The sequence below is a fragment of the Hemiscyllium ocellatum genome, chromosome 36, assembly GCF_020745735.1.
Source record: "Hemiscyllium ocellatum isolate sHemOce1 chromosome 36, sHemOce1.pat.X.cur, whole genome shotgun sequence".
Taxonomy (NCBI): Eukaryota; Metazoa; Chordata; class Chondrichthyes; order Orectolobiformes; family Hemiscylliidae; genus Hemiscyllium; species Hemiscyllium ocellatum.
This window is the reverse complement of record NC_083436.1, coordinates 43,459,334-43,474,936: the sequence shown is the minus strand read 5'-3', so window position 1 is coordinate 43,474,936 and position 15,603 is coordinate 43,459,334. Positions and strand designations below refer to the sequence as shown.

Below are 15,603 nucleotides of genomic sequence, written 5' to 3'. Positions count from 1 at the left end.
CCTTCAGCCACTGTTACCTCAGGGAGATTGCTTGTGTCTTCCCGAGTGAACACAGATCTGAAGTACCAATTCAGTTCTTCTGCCATTTCTTTGTTCCCCGTAATATATTCCCCTGTTTCTGTCTTCAAGGGCCCAATTTTAGTCTTAACCATTTTTTTGCCTTTCACATACCTAAAAAAACTTTTACTATCATTCTTTATATTATTGGCCAGTTTACCTTCGTACCTCATTTTTTCTCTGCGTATTTCCTTCTTAGTAATCCTCTGTTGTTCTTTAAAAGCTTCCCAGTCCCCTGTTTTCCCACTTATCTTTGCTATGTTATGTTTTTTATCTTTTAACTTTATATGTTTCTTAACTTCCCTCATCAGCCACAGCCACCCATGCCTCCTCCTGGGATATTTCTTCCTTTTTGGAATGAACTGATCCTGCAACTTCTGCATTATACTCAGAAATATCTGCCATTGTTCCTCCACTGTCATCTCTGCTAAGGTATTGCACCGTTGAACTTTGGCCAGCTCCTCCCTCATAGCTCCATAGTTCCCTTTATTCAACAGAAATATTGTCACTTCCGATTGTACCCTCTCCCTCTCAAATTGCAGATTGAAGCTTATTGTATTATGGCCACTACTTCCCAATGGCTCCTTCACTTCGAGGTCCCTGATCAATTCTGGTTCGCTGCACAATACCAGATCCAGAATTGCCTTCTCCCTGGTCGGCTCCAGCACCAGCTGTTCTAAGAATCCATCTCTGAGGCACTCCACAAAGTCTCTTTCTTGAGGTCCAATACCATCCTGATTTTCCTAGTCTACCTGCATGTTGAAATCCCCCATAACAACTGTAGTAACATCTTTGCGACAGGCCAATTTCAGCTCCTGATTCATCTTACATCCGACATCCAGACTACTGTTTTGGGGCCTGTAGATAACTCCCAAGAAAGTCTTTTTACCCTTAGTATTTCTCAGCTCTATCCACACTGACTCTACATCCCCTGACTCTAGGTCGCCCTGCGCAAGGGACTGAATATCATCCCTTACCAACAAGGCCACCCCACCCCCTCTGCCCATCAGTCTGTCCTTACGATAGCACGTGTAGCCTTGAATATTCGTTTCCCAGGCCCTGTCCACTTGAAGCCACGTCTCAGTTATCCCCACAATATCGTATCTGCCAATTTCCAAAAGAGCCTCAAGCTCATCCACCTTATGTCTAATGCTTCGTGCATTCATGTATAGTATTTTTAATTTGTTACTGCCCTCACCCTTCCCATCAACTCCTATTTCACTCAACTTACAGCATGATCCCTTTCTGAGGTTTCTGCCTCATTGATACAGTTGTCTTTCTTGACTTCCCTTGTTCTAATTTCCCTCCAATTTCCTTCTTAAACATCCAGTTTGTCCCCTCCCCCCGCTACTTAGTTTAAACGTAGCTGTGTTGCAGTAGCAAACCTGCCTGCCAGAATGCTGGTCCCTAACCTATTAAGGTGCAAACTGTCTCTCTTGTGTAATTTATGCTTACCACAAAACATACCCCAGTGATCCAAGAATTTAAATCCTTGCTTCCTGCACCAGTTCCCCAGCCACACGTTCAAGTCCATTATCTCCCTGTTTCTGGCCTCACCAGCCCGAGGAACAGGAAGCAAACCGGAGATAACCACCTTGGACAAGCTGCTTTTCAGCCTTCTTCCTAGTTCTCCGAAGTCCCGCTGTAGTATGTTCCTCCTCTTCTTCCCGACATCATTTGTGCCGACATGTACCACCACCTCTGGCTCTTCACCTTCGTCCTTGAGGATTTCCTGCACTCTGTCTGCGATGTCCTTCACCCTGGCACCAGGAAGGCAACACACCATCCTTAAATCCCGTCTGCTGCCACAAAAACCCCAGTCAGTTCCTCTCACGATGGAGTCCCCTATTACCACGGCTCTGTGCGATGTCCAACTCTTCCATTCTGTCTCCACATCAACGTTTGATTGACAGACCTGGCCCCCTCGTGGATTGGCAGTGTCATCTGTCTCTATTGTTTCCAAAAGATTCAACTTGTTCCTGACAGGTACTTCCCCTGGGGTCTCTTGCACCTGTCTCCTCTCTGCCTTCCTCATCGTCTGTTGTCTTCTGCTCTCTTCTGTTATGGTTGGTGTAATAACCTCGCTGAAGGTCTTGTCCAGAAAGATCTCGTTCTCTCGGATGAGCCTAAGGTCCCCGGGTTCTTTCATCAGTGCTGCAATATGCTCGGTCAGTAGCTGAATGTGCACACACTTTCCACACTTATACGAGCCAGACACACCAGAGTCGTTGACCTCCCACATCAAGCACGTAGCACACTGAACCAGCTTGGCAGTCATGTCTTCACCCTCTTCAACTGTGGCGTAATCACTTCACTCAACCTCCTTGTCAAAGACTCCTGAGCTAAAGCCTCACTTTTCAATCCACAGGAACTTACTTGGACCCTCTTTTTGGGGCAAGTCTGTGGGCTTTTAATTTATGTTCGAGGAGGCCCTACAAAGAACACACCCACTCAAATAACAATCACTTACCTTCCAGATTGGCTTTGCGCTCTGCCTTCACTTCCGCCCAGCTCCCGTCACTCTCTGATGCGAAGAGCCAAAGGATGAAATTGCTGCAAAGTTAGCCACGAGAAGCAAGTGCTGAGAACAAAAATGAGCAGAGTAACCAGTCGGAGGTCATTGGTAAACCTGCAGCTGAGGTTGTGGGGACAGCCACTGAACAGACTGAGACAGCGGGCTTGACTTTGATTCCAGTTGATGAGCCAACACAAGTTCAAAAGCTCAAGTACAAAAATTTGAGTTCAATCTTTTTATCTTTTAATAAATAATCAGCAATGACAAAGACAATGAAATGTGGAGCATTTGGAGTATTATGCGCAGTTTTGGACCCCATGTCTCAGGAAGGATGTACTGGCCTTGGAGTGTGTTCAGAGGAGGTTCATGAGAATGGTCCCAGGAATGGACAACTTAACATATGAGGAACGTTTGAGGACTCTGGGTCTATACTCATGGAGTTTAGAAGGATAAGGGGGAATGTCATTGAAACAGGCAGAATACTGAATAGCTCAGACAAAGTCAACATTGGGAAGATGTTTCTGTTAGTAGGAGGGACTAGGACCCGAGGGCACAGCCTTAGAGTAAACGGAAGACCCTTTTAGAACAGAGAGAAGGAGAAACTTCTTCAGCCGGAGAGTGGGGAATCGATGGAATTCGTTGCCACAGAAGGCTGTAGAGGCCAGGGCATTGAGTATATTTAAGATGGAGATAGATAGGTTCTTGAGTATCAAGGAGATCAAGGGTTATGGGGAGAAAGCAGGAGAATGGCGAGGCAGGCTCGATGGGCCTGTGTCTTATGGTCATATGTAAGCAGCACTTCTCCAGGACCACAACCGTGGAATATCAAGTTCACCAGGAAGATACCCACAGAGAGTGAATGAATGAAGATCCTAACCTATCGAACAGGGTGTTATTAAGAGCTTACATGCATCAACACAGGTGAGTCAGCAGATCTAGAATAAAGATTCACCTGAACAAAACGGAGATAAGCTACAAGTTATTCCATGGAGGCCAGACCAACATAGCAGCAGCACAGGGCAGCACGGTGGCTCAGTGGTTAGCACTGCTGCCTCACAGCACCAGGGACCCAGGTTCGATTCCAGCCATGGGTGACTGACTGTGTGGAGTTTGCACATTCTCCCCTTGTCTGTGCAGGTTTCCTCCGGGTGCTCTGGTTTCCTTACATGTTTCAAAGATGTACAGGTCAGGTGAATTGGCCATGCTAAATTGTCCGTAATTGCTAGGTACATTAGTCATGGGGGGGTTACTCCTTGGATAGTGAGTGTGGACTTGTTGGGCCAAATGGCCTGTTTCCACACTGTAGGGAATCTAATCTAATCAAGAAACATCAGAGTTTGGGATAAAATTAGAAACAAGGAATAGCCTGGTCTAAACTACAAGGAAAATGGTATTTGTTTTGATGGAGTAGTCATCTTCCATGATTAGGGCTGGTGTGGTAGTGGTAAATGTTCATGTATTTCCGTACCTGAGAGGATATGGGGGAGGTGGTGATTTGGGGGAGGGGGGAGCGGGGTGAGGTGAGAAAATGTTGGAGAGAGTGCTGTAAAATGTAACAGTTTTTAAATTATTAATATTGCAGAATGTATTAGGCTCCAACTGATCTAATGAAGTCCCATTATGTTGAATGGCAAAAGCAGAAGTTCAGCTCTACATTGTAATCACTCTATTCAGGGGTGTTATGACACACCTCTGGAGTAGGTGGTCTTGAACACAGGCCTCCTGCCACTGCATCACAAGAACCCTGTGTTCAGCTCGAGATCCTAATGTGTCATTTCTGGTTGCTGATAAACTTACTCTTAGTTATTAAATCAAACTAACTCATTGCAGCTATCGGAAGGATGTTGTGAAACTTGAAAGGGTTCAGAAAAGATTTACAAGGATGTTGCCAGGGTTGGAGGGTTTGAGCTACAGGGAGAGGCTGAACAGGCTGGGGCTGTTTTCCCTGGAGCGTCAGAGGCTGAGGGGTGACCTTATAGAGGCTTATAAAATCATGAGGGGCATGGATAGGATAGGGTCTTCCTTTGGGTAGGGGAGCCCAGAACTAGATGGCATAGGTTTAGGGTGAGAGGGAAAAGAGGGGAAAGGGGCAATTTTTTCATGCAGAGGGTGATACGTGTGTGGAATGAGCTGCCAGAGGATGTGGTGGAGGCTCGTATAGTTGCAAGATTTAAGAGACATTTGGATGGGTATATGAATAGGAAGGGTTTGGAGGGACATGGGCCGGGTGCTGGCAGGTGGGACTAGATTGGGTTGGGATGTCTGGTCGGCATGGATGGTTTGACCAAAAGGTCTGTTTTGGTGTTGTACATCTCTGTGACTCTATGACCAGTTGACCAAACAAGTATTGACCCTTAGATTCTGAATAGAAATGAGGATTGGTGACATTACCTGACTGTAATCACAAACTGCTGGTGATCAGTTCCACAAATCTGACAAATCCCAAAACTCAGGGCCTAGTATCTGTGATACAGTCACCCTAAAATTTTTAACATGAGCTGCTCACAGCCTAGCCCACCTTTCATTCTTGAACCTTATTTTGTTAAAATTCTTTTGAACCAAAGAATGATTATTGTTGTACCATAAAATAGGTTTTGATGAGGAGTCAGACAACTCAAAATGCTAATTCTGCTTTCTTCCCATAGATACTGCCAGACCTGCTGAGTTTTTCCAAGAATTTGTTTTTATTTTTCATATATCCAGCATCTGCAGTTCTTTGTTTAATTTTCATGTGCCACATCTCTTCCAGGGATGTCCACCTTTATAAAGTTCTGCTCCTCTGTCTGACAAGATTTCAGTCTAACCTTTCTCCTTGTTCACCATCATTATTTGTGTTTTCTGTCCTGATATTTGAGAATTATTGTTGAATCTTTTCTTGCTCAGGAAGGCATGTTACTAGCTGTCCAGAATGTGCACAGCCTTCAGAGAATTGTTCAGGATTGCAACCACAACAACGGTGACTCTCTTCAGGAATTGAAGACCTACCAACATTCCTTTGAAAGTTTTGTAAGTATCGGATCTGATCTGAGAATTTTCTTCATGTTTCAGCTGCCAGACCTCTTGGAGTGTTTGTGAAGTCACTGGGAATTAAATGTTAATCTCCTGAACAATGCTGGGAGTAAAGGTGCAGCACAGGTGGCTCAGTAGTTAGCACTGCTGCCTCACAGCACCAGGGTCCTGGATTCAATTCCAGCCTTGGGCAACTGTGTGGAGTTTACACGTTCTCCCCGTGTCTGTGTGGGTTTCCTCACATATCCAAAAATGTGCAGGTCAGGTGAATTGTACATTACTCAGGGGTAAATGTAGGGTAATGGATCTGGGTGGGTTACTCTTTGGAGGGTCGGTTTGGACTGAAGGGCCTGTTTCCACACTGTAAGGAATCTAATCTAATCAACAAAAAAAATCCAAGGAATTATATAATATTGTTCACTTTTTCTTCATTTTCCTAAAGTATTTTGACTTAATGTTAAATGAGTGATTCTGGAGAGAACTGTTGAAGTGCACAGATTGGTTGGAAGTAGAGGATATTGCGATTAGACCACGAGAGCTAGGCCCTGGCACCTAGAAACCCTGTGAGAGTGTGACCTGCCTTTGACCATTTTAGTCATTGGTTTTGTGCCAGATTACTGTGGGCTACTGTTTTTAATGCATGATTATCTTAGTGATTATGTTAAAATGGAGGATCAGAACACTCTCAATCACTTCAGCATCAATCATAACCAGATTAGACACAGCATAGAGCTACTGCTGGTCATTGAGCTTCCTCCTTCAGTTAGAACTGATTCAATGCCAGGGCAAGGGGCTGAATGGCCTCCCCCCCCCCCCCCCCCCCCGGTTCATGAGGAAAGTTGAAGTAGATTGGTCCTGCAACCCATGGGGTTTAGAAGGCATGAGGAGTGACCTTATTGAAATAAATGAGATTCTTAGGAAACTTGTCAGGGTCAATGTGGAGAGGTTGTTTCCCCATGTGGGAGAGTCCAAGGACCAGAGAGCATCATCGCAGGACAAGGGGTTAGACATTTAAGATAGAGATAGGGGGGAGTTTATTTTCCTCTCAGAGAGGAGTGAGTCTGTGGAATTCTTCACCTCAGAGGGCTGTCAGGGCTGGGTCATTCAGTATATTCAAGACTGAGATTGATAGATTTTTAATCAGTGAAGAAATTGAGGTTTATAGAGAAAAGGCAGGAAAGTGGAGTTGAAGGTTATAAGATGGTAAGATATAGAGACCATATGAGGCCATTCAGCCCATTGAGTTTGCTTTGCCATTCAATCATGGCTGATGTGTGAAAAGTGATGCAAAATATCAGCTCACTTCCTCTGCCATTTCTTTGATCATTGTTTCTGCTTCTTCAGGTTCATTTTCTAACAATGTCCACTGTTACCTCCCTCTTACTTTTCAGAGTTGTAAAAAACTCTACCTCAATCTTCTTTTTTGAAACTAGCTAGCTTCCTCTGATATTTCATCTTCCTCCCCAGTTCTCATGCTCGTTCAGTTATCCTCTGCTGGTTTTTAAAGGCTTCCCAATCCTCTGCTTCCTCCTAATCTTCCCCACATTGTATACTTTCTCTTATGTTTTTATGTTCTCCCTGACTTCCCTTGTCAGCCATGGTTGCCTCTTCCTTCCATTAGTACGTTTCGTCTTTGTTGGGATGAACTTCCGCTGTGCCTCAAATTACCCCCAGAAACTCCTGCCATCGCTGCTCTCCCATCTTCCCTGTTAGGCTCCCTTCCAATTAACTCTGGCCAGCTCCTCCCTCATGTCTTTGTAGTTCCCTTTACTCAATTGTAATACCGTTCCATCGGATTCCAGCTTCTCCCTGTCAAACAGCACGGTGAATTCTTCATGTTATCGTCACTGCCCCTCAGGGGTTCCTTCGCCTTCAGCTCCCTAATCCAGTCTGCCTCATTACACATCACCAAATCCAGAAGTACCTGTTCCCTTGTGGGCCCAACCGCAAGCTGCTCCAAAAAAAAACCACATTACAAGCACCACAGATTCCTTTTCTTGAAATCCACTACCGATCTGATTTTCCAGTCCAACTGCACATTGAATTCCCCCATGAGTATTGTAATAGTACCTTTCTTACATGCCTTTTCTATCTCCTGATGTTTGGTCTGTCCTACGTCCTGACTACTGCTAGGAGGCCTGTACATAACTCTCATTGGGGTCTTTTTCCCTTTGCAGTTCCTCGACTCTACTCACACAGATTCTATGACTCCTGACTCTATGATTTCTTGCAATCACTAATTTCATTTCTTACTAACGAGGCAACCCCACCCTCCCCCTCTATCTGCCCATCCTTTTGAGAGGACATGTATTCTTGGATATTTAGTTCCTTGCTGTGATCCCCTTGCTGTCACATCTCTGCAATACCCACAACCTGCCAATTTCAGTCTACGCTACAAGCACATTGACCCTTGTTTTGGATTCCACATTCATTTAAGTGCAGCACCCTCAGTCCTGCATTGACTGCCTCCCTTCTCATTGTCCCATTATCTGCTGTGCATGAAGTTAGATTCTTGACCCTTGCCCTCTCCTATTACTTGTTCTCAAAATTTTAACTCTGTTGACTCCTCCCCCATTAACCTTCCATGGAACAGAACCCTTGCCCTTACTATATCTTTTGAAACCTTATCCACAGGCCTAGTTATGTGATTCGCCAAGTTTCTGGTCCCAGTCTGATTAACTGGAGCCTGTCCCATCTGAACAGCTCCCTCCTTCCCCAGTACTGGGGCCAATACCCCATGAATTCAAACCTGTTTCTTTGACGTCAATCTTTGAGCCACACATTTACATCTTTAATCTTATGTTAATCTGCTTGTGGCTCAGGGAGTAACTTGGAGGTTGCTACCTTTCTGGTTCTGTTTTTTTAAGTTTAGCCGCTAATATTCCCTCAGCGGAACTACTTTCCTCTTTCTACCTACACTGCTGGTGCATCCGTGGATCACGACAACTGGATCTTTCCCCTCCCACTCCAAGCTCCTCTGCAGCCCAGATGAGATATCCTCAACCTGGGCACCAGGCAGGCAACATAGCCTTTGGGACTGTCAATCCTGGCCACTGAGAACCGTTTCTATTCTCTGACTATCCTATCCTGATTACAATTACATTGCAGTTTTCTCCCCCCTCTTGAACAACCCCTCGTACCATGGTGCTATGGTCAGTTCAGCTTTCCCATAGCCCCCCCATCCTGCTCCCATCGACAGAGTGAGAAGCTCAAACCTGTTCGACAAGCTCCAGGGATAAGGTTCCTCAGTATTACCTGGTTCCCTCGTGGTCGCATTCTCCAGTCCCTGACCACTGACTGAATTTGATCTAAATTCGTTAATCTAAAGGGTGTGTCTGCCTCCCGAAACGCAATGTCCAGGTAACTCTCCCCCTCCCTGATGTGTCACAGTATTTGAAGCTCAGACACCTGCTTCCTCAAACAACTAACACCTGCTCCAGATGGGCTCACTCCGAATCACAATGGGTCCACCAGCTCCCACATTAAACAGTTCCGCCGGATACTGCCTGACCCACTGTGCCCTTTCCTGCTCCCCCTGATACTGCCTGACCCACTGTGCCCTTTCCCATTCTCCCTGATACTGCCTGACCCACTGTACCCTTTCCCATTCTCCCTGATACTGCCTGACCCACTGTACCCTTTCCCATTCTCCCTGATACTGCCTGACCCACTGTGCCCTTTCCAGCTCCCCCTGATACTGTCTGACCCACTGTGCCCTTTCCCATTCCCCCTGATACAGCCTGACCCACTGTGCCCTTTCCCATTCCCCCTGATACAGCCTGACCCACTGTGCCCGCTCCCCCCGATACTGCCTGACCCACTGTGCTCTTTCCTGCTCCCCCTGATACTGCCTGACCCACTGTGCCCTTTCCTGCTCCCCCTGATACTGCCTGACCCACTGTGCCCTTTCCTGTTCCCCTGATACTGCCTGACCTGCTGAGTTTCTCCAACTCCCAGAATTAACGCTGTCTAATTTGAGGAAGCCACCTTTCAGAGAAGCTTGTCTTCATCCTTAACGGTGAACATTGTGCACATCCAAACCCAAGTTTTTTTTTTACATCTATTTATAGAAGCTCAAGTAAATCCCAAGCTAATGTTCACCAGCTGCATTCAATTAAAACACAACGAATATACAATTAACACCCACCACCTGCCAGTTCCCCTTCAAGTTGCACCCCACCCAGACTCCGAATTATCTCCGTTGTAATGGGTTAAGACCCTGGTGCCTCTTCCCTAACTGCACCGTCACTTTACCAACACAGTACAAGTGGACATCTTCCTCAGGGCAGTTGGAAATTATGCAGTAAATGCTGGCCTACCCAACTATGTCTAAATCCAATGAATGACATTTTGAAAATTCAAAACAGAGGACAGACACTTTGATAAGCTGTCCCACTCATCTTGTCCCAGGCAGACCCCAGAGATCCCACATGGAGCAAGTGGGAAGGAATTATCTTCCTCTTGTTCCCTCAAGGATTCCACAGTGATGTAATATTTTTAATGGTGGGCCTTATCTGGCTGGGTGACTCCCTCTTGTGAAGTAAAATGTCTCATAGGAGCATTGGTGACAAAGTTTGACTGTGGGACAAATGAGGAAATATTGGGTCAAAGAGGTGGGTTTTACAGAATGGTAAGAGAGAGATTGAGAAATGGAGCAGTTTTGCCAGAATTCCAAACTTTAGGGCCCGGGCAGCTGAAGCACAAATGCTGATTTTTGTCTTGCTATCTCGGCCAGCAGTTATCGTCTGTCCCTAATTGCCCAGGTCAGGACGGCAGTTCCCTTCCCTAACGGGCATTAGTGACTTGAGGATTTTTTTCTGACAATCGATAATAGTTTCAATAGACACTTAATTCCATTTTATTGAATTCAAATTGTACAATCTGGGAACATTATCTGGGTCTCTGGACAGTCTTGCAATAATACCACTATAACATCACCGTCACCCAATGATGGAACAATGAAAATTTGGGAAATGAAAGGGGGCAGAATTGGAGGTGTGCAGAGAACTTGAAGTTGACATTTCAGGTGTAACCCTTCTTCAGGGCTGGGGGTGGGTGTAGGGGGGAGCTGCAGATATCGGGGGTGGCGGGAGCAGGATGGTGAAGGGCAGATAGGTGAAGACAGGTAGAGGGAACGACCTCTACCTCCCATTGGTCAATAGGAGGAATGAATCCAGTAGGTGGCTGTGAGCAGTTGAAGGGATGAGGAGGGGCTGAGAAGGGAGTCGAGGGATGGGGAAGGAGGTTATTTAGATTTGGAGAATTCAGTGTTGAGTCCTTCGGTCTGTAGGCTTCCCAGGCGGAAGATGAGGTGTTGTTCCTCCAATTTGTGGGGCAGGAGGAGGTTATAGAGATGGGGGGATGAGTGAGCCATGGATGTGTTTGAGCACAAGGATGAACCTTGTACAAGTGAGATGCTGCCAGACTGGGATTCAATGTTAGGCAGAAAATCTGCTTGGGTCTATCTCTAACCCCAACCATAACATCCTACTCCTAACTCTTCATTTCAGAAAGATCGTTTGGAAAGGCTCGTTGTGACGCCACTTGCCACATTACACACCCTGTTTTCGACTCCTCAGAAGCTCATACAGAAGCGTTATGACAAATTGCTCGATTATGTCAGCTGCCTCAAGCAGTCTGAAAGCGTGAGAGACAAGAGGGAGGCAGAGGAACTGAACGAGGCAAAGAAGGATTATGAAGCATTGAATGGCCAGTTGGTGGAGGAACTTCAGAAGTTTAACAAGGCGGCAAAGAAAATACTAATTAACTGCATCTTCTGCTTCATGGCTGTCTTCAGGGACCTCATGAGCTCAGCGCTACAGGCCTCGCCGCCTGTAAAGACCATCCTGGTGGGTTTGAACCTGTGGGTGAGGGGCTTCAGTTCACCGAATTTACCTTGAAACCATTTCATTAACGTGTACTGTTGAAATTCTCTGGTACTCTGCTCAGATGGATTGATTTAGAAGTATTGAAGATTAAAGGATTGTCTCATTGAGATTTTGAAGCTGGTAAAAGGATTTGATGAGGTAGATAAGGTATATCCTTTGACGGGGGAGGGTGGAACAGAGTCTAGAATGAGAAGACGTAAACTTAGGGCTAGGCTATTTAAGAGGCAATGGTAGATAACACTTCTCCACACAGGCTACTGATTATAACATTGTGCTATCTATACTCATGGTGTGGAGCAGAAGTTATTGCCATCTTTAAAAGGAGAGATATTTTAAGTACGGATGAGTAATAGATGAAATTTGGATTGTTTGTGTGCAGTGCCTACGTCATAGTTTCTGACAATATAAATCCATTATCCTCTGCGGTACATTAAAATGTAAACATCATTGACTGTTCCTGGGCCAAGCAGCCTCTACTGCACACCATGCTTACACCAGGGGGCAGTGCGAGCATTCCCTCAGCAGTTCCACTTTGTATTTCAGCTTACACAATCATGGTTCAAATGCCATTGTCGCCAAATCAGAGACTAAAAATACTGCAGATGCTGGAATCCAAAATAGACAGGCAGGAGGCTGGAAGAACACAGCAAGTCAGGCAGCGTCAAGAGGTAGAGAAGTTGACATTTCAGGTGTAACCCTTCTTCAGGGCTGGGGGTGGGTGTAGGGGGGAGCTGCAGATATAGGGGGTGGCGGGAGCAGGATGGTGAAGGGCAGATAGATGAAGACAGGTAGAGGGAACGACCTCTACCTCCCATTGGTCAATGGGAGGAATGAATCCAGTAGGTGGCTGTGAGCAGTTGAAGGGATGAGGAGGGGCTGAGAAGGGAGTTGAGGGATGGGGAGGGAGGTTATTTAGATTTGGAGAATTCAGTGTTGAGTCCTTCGGTCTGTAGGCTTCCCAGGCGGAAGATGAGGTGTTGTTCCTCCAATTTGCGGTTTGGTTCACTGTGGCGTTGGTGGGGGCTGAGGATGTTGAATCATATAATTCAGGAAGAATTGAAAAGTGTGGCGCTGGAAAAGCACAGCAGGTCAGGCAGCATCCGAGGAACAGGAGAGTCAACATTTCGGGCATAAACCCTTCATCAGGAATGTCAGAGAGGAAGGGTGCTGAGAACTAAATCAGCGGGGGGGGGGAGGAGTTGAGCTGGGATTAAGGTAGGTCGGAAGGTGATAGGTGGATGCAGGTAGTGGGTAATTGTGATAGGTCAGTGGGGAGGGTGGAGCTGATAGGTGGGAGGAAAGGTGGACACATAGCACAGGCCAAGAGGGCGGTGTCGAGTTGGAGAGTAAAATGGAAAAGCTGTTCAGGAATAGGCCTTTCATCTTGTGTTGACTCTTTGAAAAACTAACCACTTGCCTCTGTCCTTTGCCTACAGCCCCACAATTTATTTTTTGATGTTTCTAGTATTTATCCAGTTCCCTTTTGAAACTTTTTAACTGAACCTGCTTGCATCACCCTTTCAGGCAGCATGGCCCAGATTACAACTACCCTCTCAGGGAAAAAAAATAAACTTTTGTTTGTCTTGTCTCTGCTTTGTTTGCCTGGAACCTGCCTGGCTGTCCAGGACTGGACCAGGGGAGCTTTTTAAACCCCTTAGTATTTTCCCCCTGTTAAGATTTTGCTGTCAATTTACAATCACTGATTTCCACTCTTCCTCAACAATGAAATGAGTTAGTAAGCCAGATGTCACCACTGCTTCCAATGTCTGTAAAAATATAAAGAAATGGAAAGAACAAGGAAGCCTTTAAACCTTTTAGCCTGTGTTGTTCCTGTTGTTAATCTGTGATTGTATATCTGTTCAGGAGTTCAGGTTCTTTCAACATTCTAGATAGTTGAGTTTACTTTCGCTGGAGGATGTAGAATTTGCAAAGATACCAAGGAGGAAATGAGAAGCCTTTGATTTTTTTTAAACTCAGGGAGTTATCTCCTGAAATTAGGGTGGCCTGGTGACTCTGTGGTCAGCACTGTTGCCTCATAGTTCCAGGGTCCCAGGTTCGATTCTACCCTGGGCCGACTGTCTGTGTGGAGTTTGCACATTCTTCCTGTGTCTGTTTGGGTTTCCTCCCACAGTCCAAAGCTGTGTGAGTTAGGTGGATTGGCCATGCTAAATTTCCTATAGCGTTCAGAGATGTCTAGGTTAGGTGCATTAATGATAGGGTAGGGGGATGTGTCTGGGTAGGATAATTTTCAGAGGGTCAGTGTTGGGCCAAATGGCCTGTTTTCAAACTATAGGGATCCTACTTTATTTTTTAAAAAATTCACTCTCAGAAAGGGTGGTGGAAACAGACTCGGTAATAACTTTCCAATGGGAATTGGATCAGTACTTGAAACGGAAATGAATGATAAGGCTATGCCAAGACAAAGAGGAGGGGTAGCATGGCTCACTCATTCAAAGATACATGATGGGCCAAATGGCCTCCAGCAGTCTGTACAATTGGATAACTACTAATGGGTCATAACCTGGTTTGTTTTTATACTTTAGGTTTCTCCTTCAGACAGGGTTCAAGACAGGAAAAAGCAAGCTATTGAAGAAATTCACAGTTTGTCATTTGGTAAAGAGTTTGGATCTCAGAAAGTGATCGAAAGGAGGACCAGCTTAGAAGAACGGTCAAAGAAAAGATCATCTGCCTCCGTGGTTAGTCAGCACTGTCCTTTCTCATTAAGATGCATGTTTTATGAGTGTAAAAGAACTGCCCTTCTTGCCAGCTGCTACATCTGTTTCTCAGTAGTGTAGCATTGACAATTTTGGGCAGCACGGTGGCACAGTGGTTAGCACTGCTGCCTCACAGCGCCAGGGACCTGGGTTCAATTCCCGCCTCAGGCGACTGACTGTGTGGAGTTTGCACGTTCTCCCCGTGTCTGCGTGGGTTTCCTCCGGGTGCTCCGGTTTCCTCCCACAGTCACAAAGATGTGCGGGTCAGGTGAATTGGCCATGCTAAATTGCCCGTAGTGTTAAGTAAGGGGTAAATGTAGGGGTATGGGTGGGTGGCGCTTCGGCGGGTCGGTGTGGACTTGTTGGGCCGAAGGGCCTGTTTCCACACTGTAAGTAATCTAATCTAATGTAATCTAATACCTGTTATATTTGTACTCGAGTAGTTTCTCTTCTGAACACATTAAAAGTTGCCGCAGTCCTACCTCATTAGAGAGATGACTGGTCGTGGTTTAAGCTGAGGGTCACTGTGCCTCAGAGTGAGGCGAGAGGTTGAGAAGGAGAGTCCTTCAGGGTAACCCCAGCCGGTGATGGGAACTGAACCCACGCTGCATCGCAAACAGACCACCCAACGAACTGAACCTCCCTCCTCCACCCCAGTTTATTGTTGGCCACCTGAAATAGTAGCTCAGCTTCTGGGGATCTAGGCTCTGGAATTCCCTCCCAAATCCTCTCAACCTTACTCTTTCATCCCCCATAGGATAATACCTTAAAATCTACCTTTTTAAACCAAACTTCAGGTCACCTGCACTCATCTCTGGTTATGTGTTGGATGCCAGATATTGCTTCATGGTACAAAGTTTCACATTGGGAAGTTTTTGATTGTTAAATGCACTGCAGACATGGAAGCTCCTGTTATTAAGGTCTTCCTGTATCCAGTCAGTTTGTTTTAATAGAACATAGAACAGTCCAAGTCCTTCAGCCCTCGATGTTGTGCTGACCTTTAATGCTACTCTAAGATCAAGCTAACCTACCTCTCCCCTCCCCAATCTATTCCAGATCCAACCCTCCAATTCGGCACCACCCTCTTGAACTTCTACTATCTGTCCATCTTCCTTCCCAAACCTCTGCTCCGACCTATCACCATCACTACCCACCTGCATCCACTTATCGCCTTCCAAGCTACCTTCCACCCCCAGCCCCACACCCCTCCTATTTATCTCTCAGCACAACCACCCCCCCATCATTCCTAATGAAGAGCTTCTGCTGGAAATGTCGACTCTCCTGCTCCTTGGAGCGGCTGTACTTTTCCAGCCATCCTTTTTGAGTCTGATCTGCAGTCCTCACGTTCTCCAACATACCCTACCTTTTACTATCAGTCATGTGCCTATCCAAGAGGCGCTTTAATAACCCAAATGTACCT

General features: G+C 45.9%; 1 protein-coding gene across 1 annotated transcript in view; it reads left to right on the top strand.

The window, feature by feature from the left end:
* The window catches only part of arhgef38 (Rho guanine nucleotide exchange factor (GEF) 38), a 99,506-nt gene that overhangs the window by 64,446 nt on the left and 19,457 nt on the right, over positions 1-15,603 (top strand). The window contains exons 9-11 of the mRNA XM_060851623.1: positions 5,456-5,578; positions 11,092-11,430; positions 14,013-14,165. Coding sequence (XP_060707606.1) covers positions 5,456-5,578; positions 11,092-11,430; positions 14,013-14,165 — 615 coding nt within the window. The remainder of the gene's footprint in view (positions 1-5,455; positions 5,579-11,091; positions 11,431-14,012; positions 14,166-15,603) is intronic.